This window comes from Jaculus jaculus, chromosome 2 (assembly GCF_020740685.1).
Source record: "Jaculus jaculus isolate mJacJac1 chromosome 2, mJacJac1.mat.Y.cur, whole genome shotgun sequence".
NCBI classification, from domain to species: domain Eukaryota; kingdom Metazoa; phylum Chordata; class Mammalia; order Rodentia; family Dipodidae; genus Jaculus; species Jaculus jaculus.
The window spans coordinates 99,278,574-99,294,091 of NC_059103.1; the positions used below are offsets into that span (position 1 = coordinate 99,278,574).

The 15,518-nt window shown below is 40.2% G+C and overlaps 1 protein-coding gene across 3 annotated transcripts in view; it reads left to right on the plus strand.

Annotated features, from left to right (window-relative positions):
- The first annotated feature begins 310 nt into the window (after nt 1-310).
- Cxxc4 (CXXC finger protein 4) overlaps nt 311-15,518 on the plus strand; it is a 28,299-nt gene continuing 13,091 nt past the window's right edge. The window contains exons 1-3 of one of the 3 annotated variants that reach the window (XM_045144767.1): nt 311-615; nt 743-818; nt 3,293-4,612. In XM_045144767.1, coding sequence (XP_045000702.1) covers nt 3,554-4,612 — 1,059 coding nt within the window. In that variant the 5' untranslated portion in view covers nt 311-615; nt 743-818; nt 3,293-3,553. Of the gene's footprint in view, nt 616-645; nt 819-3,292; nt 4,613-15,518 lie in introns of those variants that run through there. The other 2 variants (XM_045144768.1, XM_045144766.1) reach the window with 2 other exon arrangements.

Sequence of the window (15,518 nt, forward strand, 5' to 3'; positions counted from 1 at the left end):
AATTATCTCGGGGAGCCAGAGAAAATAATCAAGCGCGCTGCGTGCTCGGCGGGGCCGGCGCGGGAGGAGACGTGGCTCCGCCGCCAGCCCGCCCGCTCGCCCGCCCGGGAGAGGATTTGTGAAAAGGAGCGCTGGCCCGCGTGCGCCTCTTGTTCCCCGTGTAATTTGCAGCCAATCATCTGTAGGTGTCCGCGTCCTGCGTCCTCCTCACCTCGGCGCCAGCCGCCCCCGCCCCCGCCCCCAGCTCCGCACCTCCTCCCTCGCCTTTCTCTGCGCTCCCCTCCCCCAGCAGCGCACACACGCGCGCACACGCACACACACACACACACACACACGCGCGCGCACACACACACACAAACAGAGCGAGGGGGGAGGGTGAGAAAGAGAGAGAGAGAGAGAGAGACTCCCGGCTCCCTCCCTCCCTCGCACACAGCGACTGGAGACGGACGGAGAGCAACGCGCTGGGAGAGGAGACCACCGACCGCAGCCCCGCGCTCTCACGCTCGCTCACACTCGGCTCTTGCCTCTCCCCCCACCTCCTCCTCCTTCCACCCCCTCCACTAACACCATCTCCTCCTCCTCTCTGCAACAAGAAAAAAAAAAAGCCATTTACAGGTATTTTTTTTTTTTGATCCGCATATTTATTTACCCCCCTCCCCATCCCCAACAGTTTGTTTACAAGTATTAAAGTTGTAATTGGGAGCTGCCAAGACACATCTGGGTTTGTGTTTCTTTGTGTTAGGGGGTGATGTGCAACTAATTAAAGGCAGACTGGCAACGTCTGCAATTTCTAAGGCTCCCCAAATAAAAAGAGACTGGTAAGTGATTGTTCTTTCTCTTTCTCTGGCTACCCCCCCTTAAATGTTTGCTGTCCGTTGGCATTGTAAAAGTAGATTATTATTAATGCGGGACTCCAGCAATAAAAAACGTGGCTGTATTAATTTATTAATTAATCTGCACCAGCCCCTCCTCCTAAATGTTAAATGTGACCTTTGATCTCTCTGTCTCTGGTCGACCAGACATTCAGTGTTAGGCATGTACAGTCACATTGTTTAAAGGCAAGACAGGATCATGAAGTATGGATGTCTTATGTGGCTTTGGTATAGGACTGTAGTTATTGGTATGTGTTTTATTTTGTTGTTAAATAAAATCCAAACAATAGCTGTGGCTTAGCTACCTTTTTCATGCTCCAGAGATGCATTGATTAAACAATAATGACCTGGATACTGGGCACAATCATTTTCTACAGTTTCTGGTGACATTAAACCTTGAGGTGGGAAAGGGGGAGGTGATGACAACCAGGAAAGCTAGGAGGGCTTGTCTGGGAACACCACTCTAAGACTCTGAAAAGGGGATGTTAAATTCTTTCTTTATTTGGAACAAGGTCAAAAGACTAAAATGTTGAAAATCTTCCCTTCACTCCTTGTGATGATGTCTACTGCATGGCTGGCATAACTAGTTTTTAGTGAGTAGCAGTTATGGTCTTGCACTTACAATGTGATTCACAGAAACTGAAGCTATATGCATATTCTTGCTGTGTTTTTCCCCAGCCCCTTGCGAACATCAAGAATATGTAACCAGGAGGATTTGGGGGCACCTTTGTATTGTCATCAGACCTCAGAAGGGAGCAGTTTTCCCTAATGTGAAACCAGAGAGGAGGTTCCAGAGTGATTAGGGACTTGCTGTGATTGAAAGATGCCTGCTAACATCTAATCCAGCCTGGGGTGTGTGTGGGGGGGGTTCCTTATCTTGATTTACTTTGCCTAATAGGGATTTGTTTACATAAACCCTTTTTTTTAGGGCACCTCATCAGTAGGTCTTGAAGTTTTACACTTGGAGTTTGGGCATAAATAGTTCATTAATCTAATTATAAGCATAATTACTATAATTGATATCCATTTTAAACTCTATTTGAAGCTGAGACTACTGGGCCCCCAGTTAGAATTCCTTGAACTCCACATATTAGTCTAGACCATTCTGTGAGCTTCCAAATATGTCTAGCAAAAGAAAAAAAATAATCTGGAAACAAAGAAACTGTTTTTTTAGGTGAATATGCAATTTATATCTTTGCTTTACTTCTTGAGTGGTTATGGTGCACCCCTTTTTCTGTAATAAGCAACTGAAATACCTCTTCCTAATGCATAATAATGGTCTGTAAGCAGAGAGATGAATGCAAATATCCAGTTAACATTAAACTTTCCTCTTATTATGAGCAAGAAGGAAAAAAAATCATCTTAATGGTTGTTTCTTTGAGTAAACAGCACCTTTAGGGACTCCCTCCCCTTACAATCAGTGTAAAATCAGTGATGATGAAAGCTAAAAAATAAATGTCCCGTGCTTTTCTCTTGTCTTAGGAAGAGAAAGCAATATCCCTTAGAAATGATTGGGGATATTCTTAACAGAGGCTGCAGGCACTTGGTTCACAGCCTGTGACATTGCTTACAGTGTTTTTTTTTTTTTTTAAATCTAGTCCATCTTTCTATCTTTTATTTTAAACAAGTAGCACACCACCTCTGTTACCCCCACCTAGCCCCACCACCAAATGGCTTGTACAATTGAGACCTGTCCGTGGTCCATTGAATTAAGACCCTAACAGAGCCAGCTGTGCTGGGATTCAAACTAATGACCGCAGACACAGGAGGACACTGTGGCAGCTGGTAGTTCTTTCTTTCTTTCTTTCTTTTTTTCCCCCCTCTCTCTTTAGTTCAGATTGTATGTGGGCAGTCTCCCAGCTCTCCGTTGTATTGTGTTTGCTTGCAGTTAGTACTCGGATGTATAGTAGACTTTCTCAGTACTTCATTTGCTAATTTCCTGTTCATTTTCCTCATAGGGCTATTGCTGTTTTTCTACTTTACAGCTTTTGCATGCCCAGGCAGCACTTGTTCACACATTTCATAATGTTTAAATGCCCTCTGCTTATAGGTAGTATCGCCCTCCCACCCCTGATTTGCATGTCTTTAGCACTCCAATTGCCCTTTTCCCTCGGCATTTGTCACCCCCGTCTTCCCTCTTTCCCTGGGTACCCTAGCTATTAATACATTTTCTCAGGAGGGTAACAAGAATAGCGGGGGAGGAGCTGTGGATTTGCTGCGGGGAGGGAGAGAGCAGCGGTTGGAGTGTTGGGGGGGTTAGCAACGAGGGGGTCACGTCTTGGTGATTGTTATGCAAACGACCCGACAGAAGAATGCGGGAGCGTTTGGTGGTGTCTGCCTTGGGGTAGCGAGGGCGGCTGTTTATTTATTTTTAATCTTTCTCCTCGTGCAGCCCGTTGGAATGACTTTCTTTATTTTAGTTGTAACAGTTGGAGGATAATGCAAAGGAAGACGCTGCCTGGGAATTCACCGTCTGTGGACATGCGCCCCAGAGAGGAATAGAGCAGACCTCACCTTGCTCTCTCCCCACCCGGACCCCCTTCTCCCTTCCCGGCTCGGCCCCCCGCCCCGACCTCACCATCACCCGCTTCCCGCCCCCCCACCTCCCCCCCTTTCCCACCCAGGTGTCGGACCCGGCGGTCCCCACTTCCACCCTGCACCCCTTCTTCCCCCCCTGCACCATGAACACCAATGTCTGCGTGGAGCCCGGGCCGAGCCCGGAGGCCCCGGGCTTGCCCAAGGACAGCCACCTGCCCGAGGGGGCCCTCAACAGCCTTGTGGATTACAACTCGGAGATGGAGCGCTACCGCTCCTTCGCCACGTCCTTCTACAAGACCAACGGGGGCGCCTTCCCGCAGGCGGCCAAGATCGCGCGCATCACCACCCCCATCTTCCCCAGCAGCGCCGCCGCCGCCGCGGCCGCCGCGCGCATCGGCATGTCCCCCTGGAACTGCGACAACGCGGCCACCGCCGCCGCCGCCACCGCCATGCTCTGGGGCAGCGGGGGGAGCGGCGGCGGCGGCGGCGGCGGGGGCGGCGGGGGCGGCAGGAAATCCTCCTCCGCCGCCGCCTCCTCCTCCGCCTCCGCCTCCGCCTCCTCCTCGGCCATCCTCCCCGGCGGCGGCGGCGGCGGCGGCGGCGGCGGCGGTGGCGGCGGCGGCGGCGGCGGCGGCGGCGGCAGGACCAGCATGCACCACCGAAACGACTCCCAGCGGCTGGGGAAAGCTGGCTGTCCGCCAGAGCCGTCGTTGCAAATGGCAAATACTAATTTCCTCTCCACCTTATCCCCCGAACACTGCAGACCTTTGGCGGGGGAATGCATGAACAAGCTCAAATGCGGCGCTGCTGAAGCAGAGATAATGAATCTCCCCGAGCGCGTGGGGACTTTTTCCGCTATCCCGGCTTTAGGGGGCATCTCATTACCTCCAGGGGTCATCGTCATGACAGCCCTTCACTCCCCCGCAGCAGCCTCAGCAGCCGTCTCAGACAGTGCGTTTCAAATTGCCAATCTGGCAGACTGCCCGCAGAATCATTCCTCCTCCTCCTCGTCCTCCTCGGGGGGAGCTGGCGGAGCCAACCCTGCCAAGAAGAAGAGGAAAAGGTGTGGGGTCTGCGTGCCCTGCAAGAGGCTTATCAACTGTGGCGTCTGCAGCAGTTGCAGGAACCGCAAAACGGGACACCAGATCTGCAAATTTAGGAAATGTGAAGAGCTAAAGAAAAAACCTGGCACTTCGCTAGAGGTCAGAGGAGATGATTTCTTGTTCCCCAGTCTTCTCCCCTCCCTCCTCACTCCCTACTCCTCTCCCCTGCAGGGTTTCTTGTCTGGCTTCAAGATGCAGCACCCTGTGTCTGAAGATGCCTTCAGGTTGTAAGATTTGGTTGGAGGTGGTTTGCAGAGGGCATGGCCCCTCGCACCCTCTCCCATGGCACTCCCCCTGGAAATGCCCTTTCTAGCAGCCTCAGGGGGGTGCCCCTCCCTTTTATCTCCAGGGAAAAATGCAATTGGTCCAAGAATCAGAAGTTTTACATTCAGCATGGTCAGGATTGTCCCTTGCTCCTTTCAAAGCATCTTCCTTAGGGAAAACAAACCAAAAAAAAAAAAAAAAAAAAAAAAAGAAAGAAAGATAGAAACCCTAGTGGCCCAGTTATAAGAGGGCACAGTGTGGTACACAAACCTATATACATGCATGTGTGTATGTGTGCATATCACATATATTCATTGAAGCTGAAACACCTATACTCACAGGGAGGTTTTCTACCTTCTAGAAGAGTTAGTTTGTCTCCTTAACTTCATAGACCATTTGTTTCTTATTTTATTTTTTTCCCTGCCTGGCTTTTTTTTTTTTTTGAAAAAACACAAACTGTCTAGAAAGGCGATAGCCATCAGCAGTTTTTAAAGAGATGTGACATAAGGGATGTCACTTGATTTTGAGGTGAATCATGGGAATTCAAAAATAATTGCACACAGTTCCAGAAATGAATGGCTGCTAAAATTCAGGTTTTTATTTTTTACACGTATTTCTCTTAGGTTCTGTGTATGACAAAGTAGACATTCTGTGGTTGTAAAATTGCACTGTGCACCAAGCACAGTTCTGGTGGACTTCTCACATGGGCAATGATATAGTTTATATTGTGTCCTTAAGACAGACATTGTTCATTAAAGTAATTGTTAAATTTGGCTCTAAACTATATTTAAAACTGAGATTGATGTGTTTCATGAAAATATCATATGGTATCCTGGTTACATCACAAAAAGTACAGGTTTGTTAACATATTAAGGAAGGAAAGAAATGTGGACAGGGAATTGTAGTCCCTTGATGAAATTTAGAGAAGGTTAGGTGTGCCTGTATGAATGTGACTATGGATGATAGATTTAGTATCTGAGACCAGTCCTTGGGCTGAGCTTTATGATGAGAGAGCCTGTCAAAAGTTTAAAGAGGGGTGCTTGCACATTCTTTTAAAAATTATGAGCAGTGCTGGAGTTTTCTCTGAATAATTGAGAGGTGCTCTTTAAAATAATAAAGGTAAGGGGTAAGGGTGTTTTTTTGCTGTTCTGTTCACCAAGAAGAGAGAATATTTTCTTTTCATTAGTACAAATCAAGGCAGAGGACACTTTGGGATTCTGAAAAAGAAGCATATGGTTGTCATTACTGATCATGACCAATTCCATTAAAATATTGTATTTTTTCTCCTTATGAAAAATCACGTCTTTGTTCAAAGTTTCAACTTTACTTTTGGATGCGCTTAATTGTACTTACTTCCCTTGGGAACTCTGCTTTAAGCAAAGATAATAGCTGCCCCAGTGGAGGTTCGGATTCCAAAAATTAACTTTTGAATTTTCTCTCAGGGGTTAATATTTTTATAACTTTTATAGGTCTGGAAGACCACGAGGAACTAAATTCAGCGTATGCTGAGGTTTTTCTATTCATGCCCAGTGGATTAGGACTGTGTGGCTTCTGTTTTCTCTTTTGAGAAGTAGTATATTGAGTTGCAGATATGGAGGTGTTTTTAGGCCTCCTCTTCAACTAGATCCGTGGTACCATCTGAACCCACTGCAGGGTATGTAGTGGAGAGGACCACAGATCAGTGGGACTGTTTTAGTAAGGAACCACTCTGGAGCAGCTTGCTCTGAATTCTCATAGGTTTAGGACAAGTCTCTATCCTGATGAGTACATCTAGATAGGTTTCATACATATTCTTCTCTTATTTTTCTACAAAGTTGTGATGTGTAAGTTTCTTAGACATTTTTGGAAAGACTCCAAAGTTGCTGCACAGAACCACTTTCTTCATTTAAAAGAGTTATCATGCATGACAATTCTGGTGACCTTCAAATGGCGTGGTGTCAGTAGGGAGAAAGCAAGTTTCACCCTATGTAGATAGTCTCCTAACTGAAGAGTCCCTCCCAGAAGAGTATGAGCTGTGGTCCAAGGCTAAGACCCTAGTCAAATACCATTTGGCAGAAAGAAGGCCAAAGTTCTTTAAAGAGAGAGAGAGAGAGAGAGAGAGAGAGAGAGAGAGAGAGAGAGAGAAAGTGTGTCCCCATTCTGGTCATGAGTTAGGCAATGGCAGTATGACTACCTCAGACCCATGTGTAACCATAGATTATGATTGTATAAAGCCAGATAGCATATGTCAGAATAATAGGGCTTACATGACTGAATCAAGGCCTGCACAGTGGTTTTGGTCAGTGAAAAGTAAAAAGTCCCCTGTAGACTTGCTTTTCTTTCTTTAGTTTCATACGTTATCATCTCAGGAGCTGTTTTTAAAATTGGTTAGATTATTGTCTGAGAATAAGGATTTGGGGTCTTAGCCTACAGAGTTCAGTTGTAAATTCAGTATCTAATATTTGTGGCTTCAAATTATGGACACCAATTGACATCTACAACATATTCATAATTTGTGTGCTTATCACTGCAAATCTCATGTGCCCTTATTCTCATCTTAGAGACTGAAGGCATAATCAAATTTTTTTTTTTTCAGGGTAAGTAAGCCAAGATTAAGAGATTCACATCAATGTGTTAGAATTCATGCACACATTTGTTCAAGCCCCTACACTAAAATTTCCTTTTAAAATTACATTTTCCTGCTTAGTCTAATTTTGAGAGCAACTTTTAAACCTTAGAAATATGTTTATAAGACCATCCTTTAGTAATATTCAGTATGATAAAGCCCAAGAAGCATTCAGTGTTCTATTATTTGTATACTGTGTATTTACATAATGCCACCGTTCGTTTAGTCACTAATAGTCACTAACTGAAAATATTTGAGATAAATGTTTTGTACCCTTGTGGGCCAAAATTTGCTTAAAAAGTGATATCCTCAGTGATCAATACTGAGGACCTATATATTTTAAACAGTGTGATTATAAAGGAGAGTCTTTATGTTACTAAGTTACCTATGTCACCTTGTCCCTTTGAACAGTAATCTTTCAGAGTTTACATATACAAGAGTTACTTTTCTAATATGAAGATCTAACTTTTTAAATATCCCCATCTGATATGGCCCAGAGGATTAAGTTGTCTCATGGGCAACCCCAGCCTCTTAGTGGCTGAACAGTGTTCAGGTGACAGGATTGATCTCAGTGGGGCAGCATTAGAGACCACACAGATCTGCTTTCTCTCCCATTAGTTGATTTATGGAATTACATTAGAAAAGTAGTGCCTCAGGAGGTTTCCCTCCCCTTCTACTGCTACCACTTCACAGAGTTGCAAAAGCCAGAAAATCAGGAATGAAGATGCTGAGTGTTTCATTTCTTTTTCTTTTCTCTGTCTTTAAAACAATGCATATACTAAGATACACACTAGAAGTAATTTTTTCACAAGCTAGTTTGAGCTTCTAAGGGAGTTGTTGTAAAGCATCCAAATGTCATCATGAAAAAGCAACCTAGTAACTTAACTCAGAAGTGTTTTAAGTCAAGAGACTATAGGTGTGTGTGTGTGTGTGTGTGTGTGTGTGTGTGTGTGTGTGTGTGTGTGTTCTAAGGCAGTTATGGGATTCTGGACAAAGCCCTGTCTATAATTTGTATAGAAAGATAGCATCTTCCTGCTGAGGACATTCACGTATAGGCCACATATTAAATAGAAATGACTCAAATTCAGAGTCTGTAGAGAAAGGAAAATCAGTGAATAATTGAACACAGTATAAGTTTTGAAGTGTAGTGGCTTTTTAAAGAATATAAATGTATAATTTCTTAAAACTGAAACATTCTCCAGTTTATCATTTTATGTCATAATTTAAAAATGAGATTTCAGTTTTTAGTTTCAAAAATGAAAAACATGCCAGTAGCAAGTATAAATTTTTGATATAAAATGTAAATATCTAATTGAGTATAAAGGAAAATAGGACTTTTTCCATAAAATTCAAGCAAAATGATATTTTGTTACATTAAAGTGCAACAAAGAAATAATGTAGGGAAAGGATTCTGAGTTTAATATTTTATTTATTTATTTGAGGGGGGCAGATAGAAAGAGAATGGGTGCACAAGGACCACTAGCCACTGCAAAGGATCTCCAGATGCATGGTTGACAGGAGTAGTAGGGAATTTAACCTGAGTCCTTAGGTTTCTCAGGCAAGGGCCATAACCACTAAGCCATCACTCCAGCCCAATTCTGAATTTATAAATAAAGGACAAGAAAAATGTTCAAAAAAGTTCACCCTTGAAAGGCACTCGACAGGTTTGTTTTTAAGGCCTGAACTGTAACGAGGTTCTTTTTATATCAATCAATTTAATCCAAGTATGTTAAAGTTGTTCTTATATTCGTCAGATTATGAATCCTACATGGTAAATACATCTGACTCTATTTGTAAGTAAAATAATAAAAAAGCAGCATATATTTTTGATGATTCCTAAATGTAACCAATACCTGTATCTATCCTAGCAACCTGTAAAATTTAAAGCATTCTTTTAGACGGTAATTAGGAAAAGTAAAATATACTTGTAGATTTTACTATATGGATAGTTGCTTGAAACTCAGCCATTATCAAGCAGAATACAAGAAAACATTTGGAAAGCCAATAAGAACAATAGCAGCAAACTTTAGACTTCAGGTATAAAGGGAAGGGAACTTTTAGTATTGAATATCATAGAAGTTACTTGACTTGTAGAATTTTAATGAATTAATCCTGAGATAAGGCTGAAGGTACCATCTACCCTTCTGGTTGAACATGAAGTTCTGCAGAGTTTGACTTATAAATGGATATGGAACAATTCACTTAAGTTATTCACTCACTGAGACTAAAAAGCAGTATATAGAAAGATGAAGGATGAGTATCTCCCCCATGTTTTCTCTAGTGGAACAGTATCCTCCAAACTGGAACTAAGACACACAGGTTTGTGTGATCCTTTTAACATTCAGTGTCATTAACTTTTTTGAATACAAATTAAACATATGCCTATCATATTTCCCAGGAATAATTTCAGATGGATTTTAAAGAATTGGTTTGATTGTCTAAATATGCAGTAGTTACTAGAAATTTTTACCAATTTAATATAATTTTTACATTGAAAAACCTTAATGAAATATCCTAATATTCAATAAATTCCACACAATTGAATATATTTCAAATTCTCATACGTACTTTCACTTATGGTATATAAAATTTAAAAACTAAATTCTTGCATTTGTCATATAGAAATGTCTAAAGGAATAACTTGAACTCAAGATTTATTTAAAGACCCAATATAGTAGAAAAATTGAAGGAGGGACTATTTTCACATATTTTTCTTGTATTTATAGGTTAATTTTATAAAACCAAAAGAGCCAAAATACATGGTGTAGTTTTCTTCTCAAGTATGACTTCAAAATCATTGATTAGGATATTAGGTGTCTGTGCTAACTGGATAGACAACATTTTAATAGAATGTTGTTTTAAAGAAAGGTTTTTTTTTTTTTTTTGTAGTCTGTACATGTTAGGAATTTTGTGCCAGTAGAATTTTGTTCCTTCATATTTGATTTAGTATTTCTGCCTCTTTTTACACCTTTTCATTTAACATTATGCTTTTGTCCTTAGAAGTTTCTAAACCTTTTGCCCTTAGAAGTTTCTGAACATGTGGGAAGGGGTGCATGAGTGCTTTGTACACTAGGAATTTTGACCTCCTGTTCCATCAATTGCAAACACCTGTCCTGAAACTGAAATTTTCCTCATGTTAATCAAAACTCCTCCCTCCATCCAGTATCATATGTTTTCTGTTTTTTTTTTTTATTGTTATTATTGAGTTATGTCGTGCCATACTTCAGATGCAACAGCCATTTAATAATGTTGAGGACTTAGCTCTGCAGGGGCTGAAAGCATCCCAGCAGGCTTGTTAACTTCTACTAGAAAACATTATGAGCAATATTTTTTCCTTCATGAAACATCTAGGCTTTCTCTTAATTTATTTTAAGAGCATAAGGATCCATACATATAAGATCAAGGCATGCTGACAGTTTTTTTCTCTTTTTCATGATATTTATGTTAACTGTTTCTTGAGACATTTCTTCCTAATGCCAAAGTAAAAAACTACTTTTTTCAAAGAGCTCAGATTCAAGGTGTACTTCTTTAGCTGATGGAAAAATGATTTAAGTTATATTCTTGATACATACTCTTAGTTTCCTGGCTCTTCTTTCATTTATTTTTTTTTTAATTTTTTTTTTAAATTATTTATTTATTTATTTGAGAGCAACAGGCACAGAGAGAAAGACGGGTAGAGGGAGAGAGAGAGAATGGGCGCGCCAGGGCTTCCAGCCTCTGCAAACGAACTCCAGACGCGTGCGCCCCCTTGTGCATCTGGCTAACGTGGGACCTGGGGAACTGAGCCTCGAACCTGGGTCCTTAGGCTTCACAGGCAAGCGCTTTACCGCTACACCATCTCTCCAGCCCCTTTCATTTATTTTTATTTTAATATACTTAATGAAATATATTAGGCAATATATATAATATAATATATAAATGATATATTTATTTTAATGTATTTGTCAAAAACTTTTTTTAGGCCATGTGCATACATACAGCAGAAGTTGTGGAAAGAGCCATTAGTCTCTGGTACCTCACCACATGAACAGTGTTTGGGTGCATCAGCATAACTTCCATGCCACTTATCTCCTCATCTATAAGATGGGAGGAGTGTATCAGTGCACCTTGAAGCTTTTTAATATTCTATATAGCTAGTGCTCTTTTCAAATTAATAGATGCTATTTAATTTCTCAGTTCCACTTCAAACAATAAAAAGTGTCCTGTCTCCAAACAACTATATTTACAGACAAATTGACAGTTCTCAGTCAGACATTACATGCCAAATATACTGTGGTGTGTGTTTCGAATATTTGTTTTAATCGTGCAATTCGGCTAAGAGCCAGCTTGAGTTTTGTGGAAAGAGAAAAACCTGATAAACAAGTTTCTACATTGCCATACCTGTATTGTCCAATGTTTGAGCAGGATGGAAAGATTACCTAGTGGTCAATATGGCCACCCAGTCTAGATAATTTTATGTTCTTTCACCAGCACCCTTCATTCCTATAGCTTTTATTAAAAAACATTTTTTGTTCATTTTTATTTTATTATTTATTTAAGAGTGACAGAGAGAGAGAGAGAGAGAAAGAGGCAGATAGAGAGAGAGAGGATGGGCACACCCGGGCTTCCAGCCACTGCAAACGAACTCCAGACGCGTACGCCCCCTTGTGCATCTGGCCTATGTGTGTCCTGGAAAAAATCTAGCCTCGAACTGGGGTCCTTAGGCTTCACAGGCAAGTGCTTAACTGTTAAGCCATCTCTCCAGCCCCATTCCTATAGCTTTAAATGAAATTTGTATGTGTGTATGTGTGTGTGTGTGTGTGTGTGTGTGCATATACACACACAGACACGTGTTTCCTGTTACTATCCTGATATTTTCAGTTGACTTCTCTTTGAATAAATAGTTATTCTTAATGTGAAGTTTGGAGTTCAAGAAAATCATCATATTAAAGAAATAATTCAATGCCTTGCATAATTTCTAGCTGGAAAAATATTTAAGAAATTTTGGAAAACTGGAAAATATATACAAACATTAGTATAGGAAGAAATATGTACATAAATTTAATATAGAACTAAAACAGGTAAATGTGATTTTTAAGATAAAAAGTCAAGTGGCTACCTATTATTTTTTAATAAGAGAGTTTTGTGAATTGATAACTTATTAGGCAGTGATTAGATCGGCTGGTGTTTTTAAGGAAAAAAAATAGTGATAAGTCCTCAAAAACTTGAAATATTAACCAAGAAAGACAAAGTTCAATCCAGAATAAACATAATATCCAAAGGGACCTTCGTCAAGATGGAACACGGATGCTTACCCTCCTCTAGCATTTAAAGAACTTTTGTAGAGAATGGACAAGCAAACAACAGGAGGACAAATTTTTGATGACTTCTCAATATACTTGGTTTGAGAGTCAGGCTTAAGTGGATTGGATTTGGCAGATGAATTAGAGACCAGTATAAGGTTAAATGTTGTTGGTGGTACTATTTTTATACCTTTGAAACACTTGGAGGTGTAATCACAAAGCATAGCTGAAATACTTCCAAGATGGGTAGAATTGGATTCCATTTTTGTCTTGTCTGCATTCAAATTTGTTTTTGAGGCAACATTATTGAGAAAGTAGAGTGTTAAACAAGGGAAGGCACTGTGCCGAAAGTGCCTTTTCTTGCTCAGCAACCATACTGTAGATGGGTGATTGATAGTAACATTTAAGGGAGAGAAACCAGGTGGAATGAGAGAGGATGGGATACTGGCCTGTAGATCAAGAAGAGTGATGGGCATTTATGTGCATTTCAGCAAATCTGGGAAATTTTGAGGGAGATGTATTTTCTCTGAAAGTTCACAGAATGAAAAGTGATGAAATAACTTTTTTGTAAGAAAAATACATTTAGATTTAATTGTATGGAAATGGTGGCAATGGTGGCGAATCAGTGTTAGAAAATAACTGTGGTGGGAAATGATTTTCTATGGAAATCTCTTCATAGGCTAAGTGAGATCCGGTTATGTTCCTCATGGAGTCAGGAATAGGCTAAAAGAAAACATGAGATATAAGTGGATGGAAACTTGGATATGGAATTTTTATTAAACATTAAGTATATTGTGTCCATTTTTTAGCTCATGAAAAAAAAAAACAGTGAATGCTGACTTGTTTCACCGCAGAAGAAAAAAATATCATCTCCATATGGCTTTGATATGTATAATTAACTTCATTATGATATGGAGTATTTTTGAGTTTTCCTCATGTGTTTCCTTCACATAAATATGGCTTTGAATGATTTGGAGGGGAGTTCAGCCTTAATGTTATAATTTCCAAGCTGCACGTGAGAGTATGTTAGTGGCCATATAAACAACTTGCTGGCTGTTATATATTTAAATAGAATGAAGTAGAAAATACATGACTGCATCTCATGCAGTATTTTTCAGCTACTGCTTTAGTTTTACATGCTTACAGAATTGTGTGTATGCTTGCATTGAAACACTATATAAAATGTGAAGCATTGGTTACATTCAGAAAGTGTGGGAAACACTAGCAATAGTAACTACAAAATTGAACAAGTATGCAGAGAGGTAAAATTATATTTGAACATTGCTAAGAAGGAGTGAAATTTAAGTGTTGTATGAATAGTATTACTTTACTACTTCTAAGTGGATCCTTACGTATGCTGGGCATTTATGCTATTACTAAAGAAACAGAAAATCCATTGATAAATTGAATCCAATGAAGTAAATCTGTTTACATAGGAAGTATCTTCTAATAGGTGAGTTTAGATTCTGTGGATACACATGCATATACACAGTTATACACACAAGTTCCTGGCTTAAGGAACTTAGACCTTCCTTATCCCTTGGTGTTAATACCATTTATTCACAATACTCTAAGTCTTAACTCCCTATTCATGTTTTCAATGTCTAGTCCAAGAAATGGAAGATTTTAAACCTCTTTATTAAAAATTTAGACAACTCCAGAAGCAATCTCATAAATATTCACTTGATTCATCCTTGGTTTAGTACTTTAGTTCTAGATAAGTAACACAGGTTGATAAGAAAGGTACTGTGCTACCTCATGTGGTTCTGAGATGTCGTACAAAGATGTTTGTGCTACATATTAAAGCATATTTTGCATACTGTTGGGAATTTTTGTTTCATTTGAATAAGAGAAAGGAGTGTATTGGAAGACAGAATGGAGGAAGGAAAGAAAGATGGGAGGGAGTAATGGAGGGAGGGAAAGGAAAGGAAAGAAGGGAGGGAGAAGGAAGGAAGGAAGGAAGGAAGGAAGGAAGGAAGGAAGGAAGGAAGGAAGGAAGGAAGGAAGGAAGGAAGAAGGGCAGGCAGGCAGGCAAGAAGGACGACTAGAGGACTTCTTCAGACCTTAGGAAAATCAGAAAGGATTGTGATGGCTCAAGTTAGACTTGAGTCTGATTTAAATAAGAAGCATGTAACAGTAGTTAATGTCTTAAATATATGAAAGGACGTCACACTATATCCGGGCTTAGAACTACTCAGTACCGTTTTTTCTTTCTTTTTTTTTTTAATTTAACAAAATGGAAAAACTAGTTTTAGGGAAACTAGTTTAATTTCACTTTACTTTCCTTTTCCTTTATTCCACTCCTCTCCTCTACGCCTCTGCTCTCCTCTCCTTTCTTTTTTAAAATTTCTTTTTAAGAATAAATTCAAGACCAGGTGTGGTGGTGCACCCCTTTAATCCCAGCCCTCAGGAGGCTGAGGTAGAAGGATCACCATGAGTTCGAGGCCACCCTGAGACTACATAGTGAATTCCAGGTCAGTCTGAGCTAGAGTGAGACCCTACCTCAAAAAACCAAAACAACACCAATAGCAACAAAAAAGTAAATTCAAATATTCAGCTACAAATATAGGGAGATCTATATGAGAAAAGAGAATCCCCCAAATTAATGATGATGGGTAAGGAAATAAAGGCCATCTGACATTATAAACAATGAATAACATAAAATATTAATGTAATTTTAAGTGTTTATATAGAGAATTTCTAGAAAGTACAGCATGGATCATACAAAAAGATTCCAGAAAAATGATGGTGAAAAGAATAGTTACTATATCTTATAAATAAATCCTATTCCTAAAGAAGAATTATTAATTTATTTGAGAGTTAACTATGTGAATGTGACTCTGTTTGCACAAAG